Source organism: Oncorhynchus masou, chromosome 2 (genome assembly GCF_036934945.1).
Source record: "Oncorhynchus masou masou isolate Uvic2021 chromosome 2, UVic_Omas_1.1, whole genome shotgun sequence".
In the NCBI taxonomy this organism is placed as follows: Eukaryota; Metazoa; Chordata; class Actinopteri; order Salmoniformes; family Salmonidae; genus Oncorhynchus; species Oncorhynchus masou.
The window spans coordinates 44,210,123-44,230,864 of NC_088213.1; the positions used below are offsets into that span (position 1 = coordinate 44,210,123).

Genomic DNA, 20,742 nt, shown 5'->3' on the forward strand with positions numbered 1-20,742 from the left:
CACATACACATGGTTAGCAGATGTTATTGCGAGTGTAGTGAAATGCTTGTGCGTCTAGTTCCGACAGTGCAGCAATAAATAACATGTAATCTAACAATTCCACAACTACCTAATACACACAAATCTAAGTAATGGATTATGAATATATACATATAAATAAATCGATGAGCAATGGCAGAGCGGCATAGGCAAAATGCAATAGATTATATTATATACATAAGAGATGAGTAATGCAAGATATGTAAACATTATTAAAGTGGCATTATTAATGTGGCTCGTGATCCATTTATTTAAGTGGCCGATGATTTCAAGTCTGAATGTAGGCAGTTTGTCCGTGATGTGTATGCAGAGGAACAGAGATGGAAAAATTGAAGTGTCGAGTCATTGAGGATGGTGGGGTGTGGAAGGGATTTTGGTGATGTGGGAGGGTGTATTGGAAGTTAGTAAGGGCAACAACAACAAAATATTCTCAAAAGTACTGAGTTCGGTAAAAGGATTTAGAAATGTGAAGCTAATCTTGTAAACCATGATTTACGATACACTCCAGCACAGTAGGTGGCGGCATGCACCTTTAACTTTTGTTTGCAGACCGCAATTTTATCATAGACGAAGAACCGACACATGCGTTGGACTGGAAGCTGTGCTTCCGATAGTTTATATTGCTAATAAATAAATTGACATCAGACCGCATAAGCGCGAAATTCATCATGCCTGTCACCTGTGCAGTAAACGGCTGCACCAACAAGTTTATCAAAGGGTCAGAAATACGATTTTACAGGTAAGGAGTAAAGGGCTTCAAGCTAACGTTCGCTAAGTCGTTCTTCAAATGTTGTCAGCTAGCCGCTATTGAGTTGGCAAGCTAGCTACATTTGGTGTGTTTATGCGTACGCAAGAGAATGCATGCTTGTGTTAAGCAGTGTTTCTTGTCCTATTCTCAGGTTCCCCATCAGTAAGCCTCAGCTTGCCAACCAATGGGTACAAAGTTTGGGGATGAAAAACTTCATCCCTACACCTAACACTTGCCTCTGCTCAGAACATTTTAACCCAGATTGTTTCCGAGACTACAATGGCAAACAGTTTCTTAGGGAAGATGCCGTGCCCACCATTTTCGGTGCTGATTCATCGAAGGTAATGTATGGTTTCCTAGTTGCTCAACCCAGTTTAGCCTACTGTCTTTTGTTTTGTATTCAGCTAGACTACAAGAAAAATGTTTAAAAAATATTGCAGCCTGAATTACGGAAAAGGGGTATGATGACCAAGGACACAAATGCGGCTAACCGCTTCGGTGCACCGTCAGACCGGGAGAGGGCTAAGACGCTGGAGAAGAGCAAGGTCAAGGAGAAACGACATAGTACCCGGGATACTGGCAAGGTGTGTCTATTAGTTATTTATTTTATCACCTCTCACAGATGGGTGTCACCCCTCTAAATGAATGTTAGTGTAAATCTTGTTGCAGAGTAAAGCAAGTTTTTTTGGTGAATATTTGCACAGTTAAGTGCTGTTTTTCAGAGCCTTTTGTTTTCACCCCCTGTTTCATCTATCAACATTCACTCAAAGTTCTTGTTTTGTTTTTGCAGGGAAGAGGTGATGGCAAAAAACGGGGTGGAGGACGAGGAGGAATCTCCTCCAACACTGACCGGTAAGAGTGGAAACATGTTTCCAGAATCCATCACTGCATGGGTGCACTGCTCTGCTACCTTCCTCGAAGGCTGCAGCGCATGCTTGTTTTCATTAATGCATTTCAAATGGTTGCCTTTTTTACCGGAGAGACTAGTCAGTAAAAATGTGTATCTATGAGAAGGTTAACCAGCAGAAAGCAGTGTCATTCCGTAAATGATGCAAGGCGCAGACGATAGTCACATGCAGGTCAGACGTTCCCATTGTTTTTGTATTTGCAGACCGACTATTGGTGCGAAGAGCAAAGTGTATGACAACAAAGGCCGCCTGCTCTCCTGTGGCAAGGACATGTGTGACTGCCTGGACGCGGACTGCATGGGCTGCTTCTACCCCTGCCCCGAGTGTAGCTCCCGCAGGTGTGGCGTGGAGTGCCGCTGTGACCGCAAGTGGCTCTACGAGCAGGTTGAGGTGGAGGGGGGAGAGATCATCCGCAACAAGTATGCTGGCTAGTCTCCCCTACCCTTGAACGATGACTGTTTATTTTTCTCATTTTTGTTTTCTGTAGAAAGAGAAGGCACCGAATAAGAAATGGTCTGAAGTTGCCAAAAGATACTTAACTTGATTTGATTATCACAAGTTGTATCAAGAGTAAATGAATAAGAAATAATACGCCCACAATGGTTTCAACCAAGTGTTCAAGTGTTATAAACATTTCATATGTAGTTCAGTTCCTGTACCCGTGGAGGATCAATTCAACAAAGTGTGTGCGCATACACTTTGCCGGTACCTCGCTTACGAGAACTCATGCAAGGAAAAAGAGGTATATGACGGTGATTTGATTCCACCTTTTTCGAAAGTATGCATGCCTGAAGAATTTTCCATGTTTCATTTTCTGCCTTTCCTCATGGTTTTTGCAATTCTCCACTTGTTTTGATTAGTGATTACATATGTTCTTTGTGCCCACAGCTGTCAATTACATTGGTCTTAATTCATATTTTAAAAAATGTGAGTGTCCAGATTCCAAAAGTTTATAGTAATTATCGGTGATGACTGGTGGCCTTTTCAGTATCATGTGTGTGGTTTGGCAACAGTTTCCTAGAAATGTCCACAAGGTGTTAAGCGGTCAAAACAAGTGCTGCTGTTTTACCACAGATAATCTCCATTACAGGGTGTTCTGTGCAATTTCAGAATTATTTTCTGTGACCTATTAGGTATATTTTTGGGTAGTGATAAATGACCCATAGTCACATTTGTGAAGTACAACTTAAGTAGTTTCTTTGGTTATCTGTACTTTTTATATTTTTGACTACTTTTAATTCACTACATTCCAAAAGAGAATGTACTTTTTACTCCATACATTTCCCTGACACCCAAAAGTATTTGTTACATTTGTAATGCTTAACAGGATAGGAAAATAGTCTAATTCACACACACTTATCAAGAGAACATCCCTTCTGCCTCTGATCTGGTGGACTCACTAATGACATGCTTCATCTGTAAATTATATCTTGTTGGAACCTGCCCCTGGCTATCTGTAAATAAAAAAGTGAGTGCGTTCTGGTTTGTTTAATTATTTATACTTTAACTTTTGATATTTAAGTATATTCTAAAAGCAAATACTTTTAGACTTACTCAAAGTAGTGTTTTATTGCGATAGCACATCAACAATGGAAACGGTACCATAGAATAGTCAAACCGTTGCTAAACAAACTGGCTGCTGCAACAGCGTAACTACAGTATTACATTTCTAGTGGGTTTACGATGCAGCTGGGTGTTGCCATGCTTTTGCGATCACAGTCGGTGTTGTCCGTCTTGCATTTGATGCAATCGCAGCTCTTGGCCACGGGTATGAAGAAGGGGTCGACCCCGGATGGACAGCCTTCCAGGTAGACCTTCTCGTAGGACCACTCCTTGAAGTTACACACCCCCTGGGAGCGTGGCAGCCATGTGCTCTGATAGTTCAGGTCCTGCCAAAAACAGGTAAGTTGACATCATCTGAACACTGGCCTGGTCCCAGATATGTTGTAATGTATAGTCAACTCATGGCATGACAATAACCATAGGGCTTGGCAAGACAACTCAAACCGATCTGGGATTTGACTAATGGAAACCATATTTTTTAAATTATTGCATGATTCATAGTGTTACTCTTCTGGTGCCAATGTGATCTACACAGAACAAAAATAGAAATGCCACATGTAAAGTGTTGGTCCCATGTTTCATGAGCTGAAATTTAAAAAAAATCCCAGAAATGTTCCACATGCACAAAAATCCTATTTCTCTCAAATGTTATGCACAAATTTGTTTACATCCCTTTTAGTAAGCATTTCTCCTTTGCCAATATAATCCATCCACCTGAAAGGTGTGGCATGTCAAGAAACTGATTAAACAGAATGATCATTGCACCTTGTGCTGGGGACACCAAAAGGCCAATTTAAAATGTGCAGTTTTGTCACAAAACACAATGCCACAGATGTCTTAAGTTTTGAAGAAGACTGACTGGAGGAAAGCTAGCTAAATTGGAGGAATGTTGCCAGAGAACTGAATGTTAATTTATCTTTTAGAGTACGTCCAACCGGCCTCACAACCATAGACCATGTGTAACCACACCACCCTAGGACCTCCACATCTAACTTCTTTACCTGCGGATTGTCTGGGGGAGCTCTTTTGTGGGGAAAAACTCATTCTGATTGGCTGGACCTTGCTCCCCGGTGGGTGGGCCTGAACCCTACCCAAGCATGTGAAATCCATAGATTAGGTCCTATTGAATTTATTTCAATTGGCTGATTCCCTTATATGAACTGTAACTCAGTAAAATATTAGAAATTATTGCATGTTGTGTTCAATTTTTGTTCAGTATATATCAAAGGGCTGCTGGTGCAAAGTCAAACAGTAGAATTAATTAGCACATACTCCTAGGCAATTAAATTAAACAGCAGAAAATGTAGCATGGCTGCACTACAATATATTACACAACAGCTCACATGCAACAGAATATATATTTTTTGTTATTTATTTAACTAGGCAAGTCAGTTAAGAACAAGTTCTTATTTACAATGACTGCCTACCCCGGGCCAATTGTGCACCGCCCTATGGGACTCCCAATCACGGCCGGATGTGATACAGACTGGATTCGAACCAGGGACTATAGTGATGCCTCTTGCACTGAGATACAGTGCCTTAGACCAATGCGCCACTTGAGACCAAAAATATATAACTCAATGTAATGAAAAACAATTGTACAGGTGTGTGTTCAATAGGGCACTCAACAGAACACTGTGCATCAGAAAATAGAAATGTGTTTCCTATTGGCCAAGTAGGCCCTCCCTGTTTCAGTCAGTCTTGTCCAGTTTGGCATCTAATAAACACACAACCCTAAATAAGTACTGTCTATCTCGATTTAGCTACCGTCGTTTCGCACAGGCCGGCGCAGGTGGTGATGGTGATGCTTCCGTGACAGTCCTCTCTCTCCACGGTGATGGTCATGTTGTTCAGTCGGCAGCCATACCTGCAGTCTGTCCCCGCCCTCACTGGTGTCACCCACAGTGTTGCCATGACGACCAGCTGCAGCGTCTTTAAGTGGGTGCAGTACATAATGCTTTCACAAGGAGAATAGGTCCCTTCAGGAATCTGCGACACAGCAGGGAAACACATGTTGATCAGACCGCTCGCATGCTTGCGTCCACCAACACCAGAGGTGTTCAGGACATGCAGGTTGAAATATCAAAACAAACTCTGCACCAACTATATTCATTTGTGGACATGTTGAAAAGCATAAAAAATGTATGGCAATTTAGCTAGCTTGCTGTTGCTATCTAATTTGTCATGGGATGTTATTTTACCTGAAATGCACAAGGTCCTCTACTCTAACAATTATTCCACAGATTAATTATCCTCCTTCAGGCTTCTTCTTCTTTGGACTTTATATGGTGGTTGGCAACCAACTTTAAGGTACATTACTACCAACAACTAGACTGGAGTCTGAACCTTAGTTCATCTTTCAATCACCCACATGTGTATATGCTCCTAAAAACCAATGAGGAGATGGGAGAGGCGGGACTTGCAGCGTGTCAAGCAGAATAGATTTTAGCGCCTGGCTACGCAGATGTGCACGAGCAGTGTGGGTGTAATGATTGAATATCATGTGTGTGTATATTTATTTTGCAGCACCCGTGCATGTGACACGAGCGGTGTGGTAAGCATGTTACCAATGAGTAGATGGGAGAGGCAGGACTTGCAGCACATCAAGTATCACAAATGGAACCAAGTTCTATTTTAGAGCCTGGCTATGCAGACACGCTCAAGCAGTGTGGGTGCAATGATTTGAATAACATGTATGTGTACATTTATTTTGTAACGCGAGCGGTGTGGTCAGCATGTTACCAATGTGCCATCTCCTTGGTTTTTAGGAGCATATACCCACATGGGTGATTGAAAGGTGAACTGAGGTCCACAGTCCAGTCCCAAGACAAATTAGCTAGCAAAGGCAAGCTAGCTAGCTAGATTGCCATAAATACTTAATGCTTTTCAACCTGTCCCCAAATTAATATAGTTGGTTCAGAGTTCATTTTGATATTTCAACCTGCGTGTCCTGATCGCGTCTGGTGTGGGTGGACAAAATCAACATGCTTGCGATGGCACATGCGCTAGCGCTCTGATCGGCATGTTACATTCTGACCACACCGCTCTCAGCACATGCGCAAGCGTTACAAAATCTGTGGATTAATTGTCGGAGTAGAGGACCTTGTGCATTTCTGGTAAAATAATAACCCAATGTTCATATCCCAGGACAAATTAGCTAGCAACAGCACGCTAGCTAGCTTAATAGACATATATGTTTAATGCTTTTCGACATGTCCCCAAATTAATATAGTTGGGTCAGAGTTCGTTTTGATATTTCAACCTGCATGTCCTGATTACGTCTGGTGTGGGTGGACAAAATCAACATGCATGCAATGTAGCACGTAGACACTCGTGATCGATCTGGTTAGCATGTCAGGTCACACTTTAAACAAAGTATATCTTATAAGGCCTTCAGACTCCCACCCCAAATCGTTGAGAAAATGTAATCCTATATGAAGGGTGGCATATAGGGTTATGTGTGCCACATTTGCCAAAGCACCAGACAAAGTACCTCACCCATTGTATCACTTCTATTATATGATACATTTTATTTATTTATTTATAACCTGAATATGATTATGGACATAATGTCAGGTCTCCTTACTGAGATTTTCTCAGACCAAATAACATCCCCTCTTGGTCTCCCAATGGACTTTTTATCTACCATTTCAATCAGGGATTCACAACCACTCAGAGGACATTGCTCCTGAGTGGTGCAGTGGTCTAAGGCACTGCATCTCAGTGCAAGACGGGTCACCACAGTCCCTGGTTCTTTTCCAAGCTGTATCACAGCCGGCCATGATTTGGAGTCCCATAGAAACGGGGCACAATTGGCCCAGTGTCGTCCGGTTTTGGCCGGTGTAGGCCATCATTGTAAATAAGAATTTGTTCTTAACTGACTTGCCTAGTTAAATAAAGGTTCAACATAAAACAATGAAATAAAAATATTTAAATTGCTGTGGGTCTGTTGAAGATGTTTGTCAGAGATAATGCTGTCAAAATCTGAGATATACTGAAATCACCTAAAGAATACAGACAAGGTCAGATGAGTCATTTTCTATTTGGTCACCAGCCAAAACCAATAGTAGATTTGGGAGGAAAAAGACAGCATGCCGTTGGAAGCTACTTAGCTCATCAGGAAAGAGAATAGATGTTGTTCTACATCAACATAGCCCTCTTAGACCTTTGTGGTCATGATGAATGGAATGAGCTTAATTAAGGCTATTGTTACTCTGCCATGGACAAGATAAGATCGTCTATAAAACTTCATTTGATGTAATTTAATGCGGGCATCCAGGGGAGGGAAGAAGGGAGGACAAATGTATCACCAAAATGATGTTGAATTAGATTACATTAAATGTTCATATTAAACCGTCAATTAGTTTATCAAATGATCGGTAACGCCCTAAAATGATGTGCTAGACTGAGTCTTTTGAAATGAGGAAAAATGTATTGTTATTATTGTAGTATTATGTTATTGCATTAGAAACAGCTACAGCCCAGGTAACAAAGTAAATTAGAAGGTGAAAAGGGGAGACAATTAAGATGACATTACATCAGAATCTTAGTTTGAATATCAAATCTCATGAAAGGCTTTCAACTTTTCAACAATAGTGACAATTTAACATTCACGCAATTTAAAACAATTAGAATTCAAATGAGCATTGCAATCTCAATTTATCAATGATAGTTTTCCCATATTTTTCTTCTACTCAGATTAGTCACGTTGAAAAGATCTCAGTAAGTGATGAAAATATTTTCCAACTATTCCAAGTGCATACTGTCTTTGAACCCTTCCAGATCACGTTATTCCTCTCTCCACAAGCTGTATCATCTGTTTTGAGCATGACAAATACAAACATTACAGTCAAACATAAAGATTCAGGGAAAACACGCACACCATTCAGATATACACTAGGCTACACACACACACACACACACACACACTAAGGAATTACATTTACAGGCAGAGATAGTCAATGAGATCAGCAGTGTAGACAGAAGTCTGCAAAGTCAACATGCTCACCTGTTGGGTTCTTCCTTTTGATTTAGTGACGAAGGAGGGTTGCCCCAGCTCTTTTATCCTCTCTGCACCTATAAATATTATCATACGGGTATTGCTCCATCTTTGACTGCTTTCATCCGACAAGGACCTTTCTTAAACCTTGCAAGGGGGTGGACTCAAATCTCTTAAGCTCCGTTGCCTTGGAATAGTGAGGTTTTTCCTACCTGTCTGTCTATGTGTAAATATAGTGGTTTAGCTCCTTTGGTACGCGGATAGGCTCAGGTCTGTAACTCAAGGTCAATACACCCACACAAGGGGAGCAAGCTCGTGTATTTAGAATATCTGTATCAAAACACAAGGCAGAATGGCTTAAATGGATCAGCAATGTGTGTGCTCCCATTAGAGCCAACATGTAACACCGCTAATGCATGGAAAAACCCATATAATGTCTGCATGTTCAATACTGTAGGTGCCTGTCAGCCCGCTCTCAGAAAGAGGACAGCACGCCAAATCTTGTGTCATTTCAAAGACTCGGACAGTGTTGTCCGCACTATAGATGTTCCTTGGATACATTGATATGTAACAGAGATGGTTGTGTGACTACACTTGTAGAAGTCCCGGGTTCAAACTCTGTCAGTCAAAAATACAGTGATTGACCAATGCCTCCAATGGTTGACAATAACACTTCTGGTCTATTTGACCAATGCCTATGAAAGCACTTGGTTGACAATCCCATTCTGTGGTGCATCATCATTATTGCATTCCCCTCTGAACCATTGGCTCCCTTTATAAGTTCCCAATGCATAAGATGGGTAAATCAAGGCATATCTCGAAGGAATCTTATTTGTCATAGGATATTTTTCACGAGAAAGTGCAATAATCTGACTAAGCATTCTTTAGTTAATTATTAATACTTTGCTAGGGGAATATGCTTAGTGAGGGACTCTAGTATTTTATCATTTCTGACACCTTCACCAACCATGCTCACACAAGATGAACCCAGTGGTAGGGAAAGTACCCAATTGTTCTCCTTATAAGTCAGTGAGTTGGACCATTTTCCTGTCCTGCCAAGCATTCAAAATGTAATGAGTACTTTTGGGTATCAGGGAAAATGTATGTAGTAAAACTTACATTATTTTATTTTGGAATATAATGAAGTAAAAGTTGTAAAAAAATATGAGTAAAGTACAGATACCAGAAATAACTACTTAAGTACTTTTACTAAAGTGCTTTACACCACTGGATGGACAAAACTAAGGGTGGTGGCTTGTGTCTGTAGGTCTGCTGATGGACAAGAACTAAACAATAAGTTAACCATATTGTTAACCAGATTGTCAAATAAATTGTTTCCAAAATGTACACTTTGCACTGGTGCAAAGAGATATGGAGCTTATGTTGCCAATGAAGCAATGGTAGGGAAAGTTAGCCATGTCCCTAGCTGGCCAGGCTGTGGCTGCATTCAGTAAAGTCAGTCCTGGAGGTTTCAACATGAAAACGCACTACAGCCTAATAACAGTAACCGTTTGGGCAGCAGCCATGGTTTATACAGACAGTTCCTTGGACATCAATGTATAGTTTCTGCTCTGACATGCACTGTCAACTATGGGACCTTATATAGACAGGTGTGTTTCTTTCTAAATAATGTCCAAACAATTTAATTGCCGTAGGTGAAGTCCAATCAAGTTGTAGTGACTGTTATGGAAATTCTACACAGGGACACTCAAAGTCAAATTATCCTTGTTTATTAACACTTAACTGGAGAAGTCAGAGTCAAACTTAGATGCTTAAAGTACAGGTCTGAAGTGACACACAGACAAGTTATATTTGCATGATTCTGGGCATACTGCCAAATTGCTGATACTGATAGTGAGGATTCGTTCAATCAGTCACTTGTATGAACACAGAAATTGGTTATTAGAAAAGCACAAAAATGGAACACAGACATTCATTATTAGAAAAGCACAAACATAAAAATGTTCCATCACATTACCTCTTCTTATCACTCAATCTGTGATAATTATCATTACATTTTAAGGTAAGCATTAGATTATAGCTTCTATCAAAACGTTCTATACTTCTATTAAAGTAAGGGAAATCAACACATTAAACGAGACACTTCATCATTTCAAACCCTTCATTCTGGGTTATACAATCTAATTAGTATGGTAATACTATCAACATAATAAAGTATATACTTCTATTAACGAGAGTGAATTCGTAAAAAACACACACACATACACAGAATGTTACATTTTGGCAATTTGAGATCCCCAACTTCCAAACAGCGATTCCAACCAAGTTGCAGGCGTCCACTCTGGTTGTGGAGAATTATTCTTAGCAACAGTGGCAATGTATTCGGCAAAATCAATCATTATAGAAGAGTGATCTGGGACAAAGTATGTTCAGCACCAATGACTGAACAAGTGCCCCCTTGATCTGCCAAAATATAGTCAAGAGCTTCTCTGTTTTGCAGAGTAAGTTCTTTTAGTATTACCAATTCTCTCTACGTCTCTAGAGATCTCCTGAATTTGGTTTAGGGCATTTTTGTTAAGTTCACCACTTAACCAGACCCAAATCAGGGCCTAGCAGTGCTCTCCTTCCACGATGACTATTTACTTATGGGCCTCTACTCAAGGCCGGCATTGGTCCCTTTCACTCAGGACTCCTTCTACTTTGCCAAATACATTTGCCAAATACAAATACATTTGCACATACATGATTCCATCTAACCCATAACACATTAACTGCTCCACTTATATAGTTAGAAACATGCTAAAAACTTGCTCAAGTCAATTAGCCAGTTACAAAAGAATGTGTCAGTTTCCAACAATCCCTCATCTGGAACAATGATCACTCACATGTTCCACACGACCTAGAAACCATTTTAACTTTCACAGGGAAGAGAGAGAACACTTTCACACCAACCTTGATAAGAATGAGATTGGGGCAAGGTTAGCCCAAGCTCCAATCTAGTGGCTCTCCACACATTTTAGGGGCATTACTCTATCTCTAGAAGCCTCGCCTTTCCAAATCATAATTAGAACTATTGATAAATTATCCAACCCAACTCAATGCGTTCTTAGTCTAAATTACTACACATTTATCAGTGTACAGACCTCCTTAATCAACCTGATACCCCAAATAAATAATGTTGGACAAGCTTAAATCAATTATGGGCAAGGTTGACCACTCCCTTCCTTCACAGCACTCATTCTTCTGCCGTTTCTTCATTTTCTTCTTCAGATAGTGTTTTAGTTCGTCCTCCCAATGGCACATGTTCAAAGTGGATGGCCCTTGACAATGTCCCGATTTCAAAGCAGACAAATCTCTCACCTGAGCCGGCACCCTCTACAGTCCATTATGTCTTGTACATTTTCCTACCAGTACACCAGCAGCATGAGAAACGTTTGGATGGGATCTCTCTCCATGCTCACTCTACGTGGACTCATGTCGCACTCCTGAGAGAAAAGACAAGAGAGAAAAGGCAGTTGAGAGCTTCGATTGAATGCTGTGTACAGGTTGCTGGCTCGGACTCAAGTCTCACGGTAAAAGTGATGAAGGACAGGGCCATAGTGAACGCCATTGTTGCCATTACTTCAGCCAGTTAGAAGGGGTGAGGTTTACACTGTTCTTGGTCAAATTATCCCTTCCATGCATCTAGATACCATCTGTGGTCACCTTCGCCATAACCTCGAGAGAGGACAGACCAGAACACCAGTTTAGTTTGGGGCATTACATTTATTCACTGTAACATCATTTCAGGGTTTTTCTTTATTTTTCATATTTTCAACTTATTTTCTAAAAGTAGTGAAGACATCAAAACAATGAAATAACACATATGGAATCATGTAGTAACCAAAAAAGTGTTAAACAAATCAAAATATATTTTAGATTTTAGATTCTTCAAAGTAGCCACCCTTTGCCTTGATGACAGCGTTGCGCACTCCTGGCATTCTTTCAATCAGCTTCATGAGGTAGTCACCTGGAATGCATTTAAATTAACTGGTGTGCCTTCTTAAAAGTTAATTTGTGGAATTTATTTCCTCAGTGTGTTTGAGACAATCAGTTGTGTTGTGACAAGGTAGGGTTGGCATACAGAAGATAGCCTTAACAGTCCCTCATTACTTTAAGACATAAAGATCAGTCAATCCAGGAAATGTCAAGAACTTAGAACGTCTTCAAGTGCAGTCGAAAAAACCATCAAGTGTTATGATGAAACTGGCTCCCATGAGGACCACCACAGGAAAGGAAGATTTTGCGGCCGGAGTCCGCACCTTGGGGGGGGTGCTGTCACACCCTGACCATAGTTTGCTTTGTATGTCTATATGTTTTGTTTGGTCAGGGTGTGATCTGAGTGGGCATTCTATGTTGTGTGTCTAGTTTGTCTGTTTCTGTGTTTGGCCTGATATGGTTCTCAATCAGAGACAGGTGTTAGTCATTGTCTCTGATTGGGAACCATATTTAGGTAGCCTGTTTGGTGTTGGGTTTTGTGGGTGATTGTTCCTTTTCCTGTCCTTATGTCCTTGTTTCGGTTTTCATGTTACGTTTGTTGTTTTCGTATTGATTTGTGTTTTTCCTTGTTTCATTAAAATATGAATCACAATAGCCACAGCGCATTTTGGTCCGACTCTCCTTCACCTATAGAAAACCGTTACACCCACAAATGTTCTATAGGATTGAGGTCAGGGCTTTGTGATGGCCACTCCAATACATTGACTTTGTTGTCCTTAAGCCATTTTGCCACAACTTTGGAAGTATACTTAGGGTCATTGTCCATTTGGAAGACCCATTTGCAACCAAGCTTTATATTCCTGACTGATGTCTTGAGATGTTGCTTCAAAGTATCCACATCATTTTCTTTCCTCATGATGCCATCTATTTTGTGAAGTGCACCAGTCCCTCCTGCAGCAAAGCACCCCTGCAACATGATGCTGCCACCCACGTGCTTCACGGTTGGGATGGTGTTCTTACGCTTGCAAGCCTCCCCCTTTTTCCTCCAAACATAAGGATGGTTATTATGGCCAAACAGTTACATTTTTGTTTCATCAGACCAGAGGACATTTCTCCAAAAAGTACAATCTTTGTCCCCATGTGCAGTTGCAAAACGTAGTCTGGCTTTTTTTACAGCGGTTTTTGAGCAGTGGCTTCTTCCTTGCTGAGCGGCCTTTCAGGTTATGTCACTATAGGACTTGTTTTACTGTGGATACAGATACTTTTTGTACCTGTTTCTTCCAGCATCTTCACAATGTCCTTTGCTGTTGTTCTGGGATTGATTTGCACTTTTTGCACCAAAGTGTGTTCATCTCTAGGAGACAGAAAGCGTCTCCTTCCTGAGCGGTATGACAGCTGCGTGGTCCTATGGTGTTTATACTTCCGTACTATTGTCTGTACAGATGAACGTGGTGCATTCAGGCGTTTGGAAATTGCTCCCAAGGATGAACCAGACTTGTGGAGGTCGACAATTTTTTTTCTGAGGTTTGGCTGATTTCTTTTGATTTTCCCATGATGTCAAGCAAAAGAGGCACTGAGTTTGAAGGTAGGCCTTGAAATACACCCACAGGTACACCTCCAATTGACTCAAATGATGTCAATTAGCCTATCAGAAGCTTCTAACGCCATAACATCATTTTCTGGAATTTTCTAGGCTGTTTAAAGGCACAGTCAATTTAGTGTATGTAAACTTCTGACCCACTGGAATTGTGCCACAGGGAATTATAAGTTAAATAATCTGTAAACAATTGTTTGAAAAATAATTGTGTCATGCACAAAGTAGATGTCCTAACTAACTTGCCAAAACTTTAGTTTGTTAACAAGACATTTGTGGAGTGGTTGAAAAACGAGTTTTAATAACTCCAACCTAAGTTTATGTAAACTTCCGACTTCAACTGTATATTTGGATTTGTTTAACACTTTATTACACTACATGATTCCACATGTGTTATTTCATAGTTTTGATATCTTCACTATTACTCTACATTGTAGAAAATATAAAAAATAAAGAAAAACCCTGGAATGAGTAGGTGTGTCCAAACTTTTGACTGGTACTGTACGTAAATCATGCATTCGGAAAGTATTTAGACCCCTGGACCTTTTCCACATTTTGTTAAGTCACAGCCTTATTCTAAAATTGATTAAAACCTTTTTCTTCTCGTCAACCTACTCACAATAACCCATAATGACAAAGCAAAAACAGGTTTTTAGACATTTTTGTTAATAAAATAAATCAATCAAATGAAATGTCACATTTACATAAGTATCCAGACCCTTTACTCAGTACTTTGTTGACGCACCTTTGCCAGCGATTACAGCATCAAGTCTTCTTGGGTATGACGCTACAAGCTTGGCACACCTGTATTTGGGTAGTTTCTCCCAGTCCGGGCTCTGGCTAAGCCACTTACGCACATTCAGAGCCTTGTCCCGAAGCCACTCCTTCGTTGTCTTGGCTGTGTGCTTAGGGTCAATGTCCTACGGTAAACCTTCAGCCCAGTCTGAGGTCCTGGGTGCTCTGGAGCATTTTTTCATCAAGGATCTCTCTGTACTTTGCTAGTTCATCTTTGCCTTGATCCTGACTAGTATCCTAATCCCTGCTGCTGAAAAACATCCCCTTAGCATGATGCTGCCACTACCATGCTACAACGTAGGGTTGGTGCCAGGTTTCCTTCAGACATGACGCTTGGCATTCAGGCCTAATCGTTCAATCTTGGTTTCATCAGACCAGAGAATCTTATTTCTCATGGTCTGAGAGTCTTTAGGAGCCAATCTCCAAGCGGGCTGTCATGTACATTTTACTGAGGAGTGGCTTCTGTCTGGCCACTCTATCATAAAGGCCTGATTGATGAAGTGCTGCAGAGATGGTTGTCCTTCTTGAAGGTTCTACCATATCCACAGAGGAACTCTAGAGTTCTGTCAGAGTGCCCATCGGGTTTTTGCTCACCTCCCTGACCAAGGCCCTTCTCCCCTGATTGCTCAGTTTGGCCGGGCAGCCAGCTCTAGGAAGAGTCTTGGTGGTTCCAAACTTCTTCCATTTAAGAATGACGGAGGCCACTGTGTTCTTGGGGACCTTCAATGCTGCAGACATTTTTTGGTACCCTTCCCCAGATCTGTGCCTCGACACAATCCTGTCTCAGAACACTACAGACAATTCCTTCCATCTCATGGCTTGGTTTTTGCTCTGACATACACTGTCAACCGTGGGACCTTATATAGACAGATCTGTGCCTTTCCGTGACAAATCAATTGAATTTACCACAGGTGGACTCCAATCAAGTTGTAGAAACATCTCAAGGATGATCAATGGAAACAGGATGCACCTGAGCTCAATTTCGAGTCTCATAGCAAAGGTTCTGAATAGTTATGTAAATAAGGTATTTTTATTTTTAATAAATTTGCAAACATTTCTAAAAACCTGTTTTCACTTTGCCATTATGGGGTATTGTGTGTAGATTTCTAAGTATTTGTATTATTTAATCAATTTTAGAATAAGGCTATAACATAACAAAATGTCGAAAAAGTCAATGGGTCTGAATACTTTCCGAAGTCACTGTGTATATATATAAATAATATCCATTAGAATATCAGTATACAGTTACCATAACATCAGGTTAACTTTGGCCTATATACTATTCTATTCGATAATGAAATTCTCTAAATGTAGGCATAAGTTAATTGCAAGTAGTCCGATAGGTCAATACTTTGAAGACAGGTCCATATCTGCCTCTACTTCTATCTGAAGCTGAATAGAGACACATATTTGCTTTCCATTTTATATAATTTGTTATTCCTGTTTTATGCGTTTTTTTTGCTTTGCATTAGCTTTGAGATGTTATTAGGTGAGGTGCTCATCAGGTGCAGGATGCATGTGCCCCGTGTCTTTCGATCTGGTTGCATAATAGATGGTCAAATGATATCAATGGCATTTTGGAGGGTTACCTTTGATCGATGGCAACAGTTGCATTTGACCATCCCAGTGTTAGAAGTGGTGGTGGCTGAGGTGCGTAGTGACCCGCTCTATCCACTGGGGGATGATCGAGCTCTGCCTGCGCTGCGGCACATACTCGACTTGGACGAGGCACAACTCCTCAATAACACGCACAATGGGAAATTGGGGAGGTAGAGGCAACGGACAGATGTGTGATGCGCTTACTTAACCGTGGGCGATTTCACATATCAACATAAACTTTTATTTGCCCTCTCTGCGACGCAGCTTCTTTGACCAGGCTGAGCTATTGATACTCGCTAGACCTGCGTTTTATATATATTTTTGCTGCCAGCACCGATGCAGCGGTGGATCTTTTTTTTCGGGAATGGGGATGATACTCAATAAATAGATCCTGTTGAATTGAGACAAGACAACGCCGAGACGCGTCCAAAAAGTGTAATCCCTCGAGTGCAATCGAACACAGATGTAAAGGTGATATGTTCGCCGGTTGGATACGTCGAGGGATTTTAATATTCCCAAAACAAGATGCGAAATTGGGCAAACCAAGGAATTGCATCCTCACCTACAGCACATTTTGTAAGGTGCTGAGACGATTTCGTTCGGCCTCTATCATATGTAAGTGGAATGTCTAAATGAATGAAGGTGGGGCATTTTTTTAACAGAGTGAACACAATTCCGTGCGTAATTTAAAGAATGTTTACACAGACAAATGTTGCAGTTATCATGCGTTGTCTTCTGTCGCCATGTTAGTTATTATTATTATTAGTATGATTAATTATTAATTCGTGTTATAAATATTGTCATTATAATTACTGTTATTATTAGACTTGTGTTTTCTGCTCTTAGATTGGTGATGCAACGTCGGCTATAGTGCATGCATCGCCCAAACAGGGGACATGCATTTGAATACATACATTTGTAGGTTGTCTAATCGAACTGCTGTTTCTCCCTTGCAGCTGCTGAAGACGTCAGAGGAATAAAGTCATTCAGAATCACTGAAGGTGTACAGCATAAAAGGGCCGGTTTTCTCATCACCTAAAATGGCAACCAGGAGGGACCACGAAAAGGCAAAGATGCCGTATTTCTGAAAGTACTCACACTGGAGTTAAGCACCTGAGGAACAAATTAGGTGGTTTTGTGAATATATTGTCCAATATCTGGTGATATCTAGCCTACCCATCCACAGCCTATATTCACTTGGCTGTAATAATGATGTCATAAAATAAACGAGGAGTCAGTTTACAAAAATATATTCATGTGATTTTTGTCAACGACAGTGTGAACTATATTCCAAAAATGGACCTTTAATTACGCATTCTTAACTCACCTAAGACACACTGAATAACAGGTGCCTGCTATCTGTCAAAGCAGGATCAACCAACCTGTGCGCCCTTTGCTACAATTTGCTACTTTCCATTGTCCTACACGAGTCGTCGCTAAAGGGATTATATCATTCACTCAGAACTGAATTTACACCCTCCTCAAAATGGAGTTTGCCATGATAGGTGCAGATAATGGGTGCAAAACTCGACTGCCTTACGGGTATGCTCGCGCACGGGAAAGGGAGCACGAAAGGGAGAGACAGGTACAACAGGCAACAGCCGCTGCGGAAGGTGCAGCAAGTGGAGAGGGAGGGGAGTCCTCTGGCCATCTCCTTAACAACCACCAGCAGCATCAGTCTCGCACCGCCTCCTCATCAAATGCCAACAACAGTAGCGGCAGTACCGCCTCGCGCCCCTCCTCCTCGCAACAGCCACAGCAGCACTACCATGAGTCCGAGCAGCAGGTTCTCAGAGAAAGGAAAAAGCAACGCGGCGTAGGACGTTGGAGAAGGAGTCGCCAGACTCTTGGTGGGGATTTGCGCCACTCGGAGTTGGCGCTACTTGGATCAGAGGAGGATATGATAGAAGAGGACGAGGCGGAAGGCGGGGAAGAGGAGGACAGGGGAAGCAAGAGTTCCAGTTTTCTCTGTAATATGGATGATGAAGAGACTGTCTCACTCACAGACAGACGTCCCCAATCAGGATACGCAAATGTTTACAGTGAGTATGGGTGCAGCGAAAGAGTTGTTATTAATGTGTCCGGACTAAAGTTTGAAACTCAACTTAAGACTCTCACACAGTTCCCTGACACGCTTTTGGGAGACCCGGACAAACGAATCAGGTACTTCGACCCTCTAAGGAATGAATATTTTTTTGACAGGAACCGACCAAGCTTCGACGCAATTCTTTATTATTACCAGTCAGGGGGGCGATTGAAGAGACCCCAAAATGTACCTTTTGACATCTTCTCTGAGGAGGTGAAATTCTATGAACTCGGAGAGGAGGCAATACTGAAGTTTCGGGAGGATGAGGGTTTTGTCAAAGAGGAAGAGAAACCCTTACCAGAGGACGAGTTCAAACGCCAAGTTTGGCTTCTTTTTGAATACCCAGAGAGCTCACAACCTGCGAGAGGGATTGCAGTCGTGTCCGTTTTAGTCATCGTTATATCAATAGTCATTTTCTGTATGGAAACGTTGCCAGAGTTCAGGGACGAAAAAGAATACCTTAAACCACGAGACAATTCGACAGAACCTCATGGACAGACTCCTTTTAACGACCCTTTTTTCATTGTGGAGACGGTATGCATTATTTGGTTTTCATTTGAGATTATAGTGCGCTTCTTTGCAAGTCCAAGTAAAACGGATTTCTTTAAAAACATTATGAATACTATCGACATTGTATCCATTTTGCCTTATTTTATCACGCTCGGCACAGATCTTGCTCAACAGCAAGGCAAAGGGGACCAGGCAATGAGTTTTGCAATATTGAGAATAATCCGCCTTGTCAGAGTCTTTCGCATCTTTAAACTCTCCAGGCACTCCAAAGGACTGCAGATCCTCGGACATACCCTCCGCGCCAGTATGAGGGAACTAGCGCTTCTGATTTTCTTCCTTGTTATTGGTGTTATTTTGTTCTCAAGTGCAGTGTACTTCGCTGAGGCAGACGAACCCGCGTCTCAATTCACAAGTATTCCCGACGCTTTTTGGTGGGCTGTCGTCACTATGACCACGGTCGGATATGGAGACATGAAACCAATTACTGTCGGCGGCAAGATAGTGGGCTCGCTCTGTGCCATAGCGGGTGTGTTAACCATAGCTCTTCCAGTGCCCGTCATTGTATCCAACTTCAATTACTTCTACCACAGGGAGACTGATAATGAAGCAGACCCTCCACCGGTTGTTGAAGCCCCACCACCTGTCTGCCCATATTTCCCCAACTTTCTTAAAAGATTCAAAGGGTCCCCCTCGGGCTCTTCGCTGGGTGATAAAGCAGAGTACATGGAGATGGAAGAGGGGGTAACGGAGTCGCTGTGTGGGGTGGATACAAGCCTGAGTAAAGGAAACGGGACAGACATTGGCAGGAAAAACAGTACAAGTTCAAAGTCACAACAAACTGACGTGTGATGACAAAAAAAAAACATTATTCTCGTGAAGAAATATATGCTGTCATATCACACACACATAGGTGGTCCGACTCACACAAGTGCGCACTTGCGCGCATGCACACACACACACTTTATATTTAGCTAGACCTTGGGAAGCTCAAACATGGTGTTTTATTCTGCTTAGAGGAATATAGGCCTACGGATTTATAACTATTATGACCAATGTAATCCGATGGTATCAGATACAGGCTACCTATCCGGGCCTCGTAAATCTACAAATGAAATCGAAAATATGTAAGGGACAGGCTAATGCATATGCACTTTATCAGTTTCATTTGTCAATAATGAAAGGGGAGATGTAGTAATTGTTTTGCTGTTATGCGATAAAGTCCAAGTTTATAGTAGGCCTAGTTTGCACTATTGTAAAAGCTTGTTTGAGACGCTGACTTTCAAGAGAGATAGACTTGGAAGTTATGCTGAGAGACAGGAACTGTAGGACATATGGCAACCTAGACACCCTTTGTCTGACATAATGAGCATTGAGATGTTTTTATTCTGAACAATAATCAATTCTTATTGCGTTTCAGTGTAGGTCTAACCCCTCTGTGTACACAATAAAACAATCATTCAATATCGATCGGAAACATTGAAATAGCTAAATCATTTGTGAGATTCTTGAGTAAATGAGCACGATGCCTATTTTGGCAGCACACTGGGGTCAACAAGGGAGACTCTTGGCAAACAACATTCTTTGCAACGATCAGGACAAAAAAGAAGCCTTGTATTGACCGAACACTGAGGTGAAGCACAGGAGTTACACTAGCTACTCTGCAGACTGACATGAGAAATTGTTCCACACTGGCTGTCACGAGAGGTCCTGCACGGGATATCTTGCGCCACTACAACTCCGTCCCTTTAAAACCACCTCAAACTAACTGACAATATCCCTTTACACGGACGTTGACTGAAGCTTATTTGGGGAAAAAATGACTGTCATCGTGGAAACTTTGGGTTTGTGAACTTAATCTCTTATTCGTTGGACAGTGCACATTTCTCTAAAATGAGAAAGGAAGGTCTGTTGGTCATCCCAGAAAGCACCAAGATCTCCAGCAGGCGGTTGTTTTCCAAGGTA

The 20,742-nt window shown here is 41.4% G+C and overlaps 3 protein-coding genes across 3 annotated transcripts in view; 2 read left to right on the plus strand and 1 right to left on the minus strand.

Annotated features, from left to right (window-relative positions):
- The first annotated feature begins 579 nt into the window (after positions 1-579).
- arl14ep (ADP-ribosylation factor-like 14 effector protein) lies at positions 580-3,174 on the plus strand. Its single transcript, XM_064925021.1, has 5 exons — positions 580-778; positions 939-1,128; positions 1,228-1,371; positions 1,578-1,639; positions 1,899-3,174. The coding sequence occupies exons 1-5, from the start codon at positions 708-710 to the stop codon at positions 2,125-2,127; spliced, it is 696 nt and encodes a 231-aa protein (XP_064781093.1). The 5' UTR covers positions 580-707; the 3' UTR covers positions 2,128-3,174.
- A 75-nt stretch (positions 3,175-3,249) lies between these two features.
- Positions 3,250-8,349, minus strand: fshb (follicle stimulating hormone subunit beta). The gene is made up of 3 exons (XM_064925033.1): positions 8,267-8,349; positions 5,026-5,247; positions 3,250-3,584 (listed from the first exon to the last, which is right to left on the minus strand). The coding sequence occupies exons 2-3, from the start codon at positions 5,209-5,211 to the stop codon at positions 3,357-3,359; spliced, it is 414 nt and encodes a 137-aa protein (XP_064781105.1). The 5' UTR covers positions 5,212-5,247; positions 8,267-8,349; the 3' UTR covers positions 3,250-3,356.
- Positions 8,350-17,146: 8,797 nt separating this feature from the next.
- Positions 17,147-20,742, plus strand: part of LOC135505850 (potassium voltage-gated channel subfamily A member 1-like) — a 35,153-nt gene continuing 31,557 nt past the window's right edge. Inside the window, exon 1 of the mRNA XM_064925046.1 lies at positions 17,147-20,739. Within this exon, the coding sequence (XP_064781118.1) occupies positions 17,671-19,629 (1,959 nt within the window). The 5' untranslated portion in view covers positions 17,147-17,670 and the 3' untranslated portion in view covers positions 19,630-20,739. The remainder of the gene's footprint in view (positions 20,740-20,742) is intronic.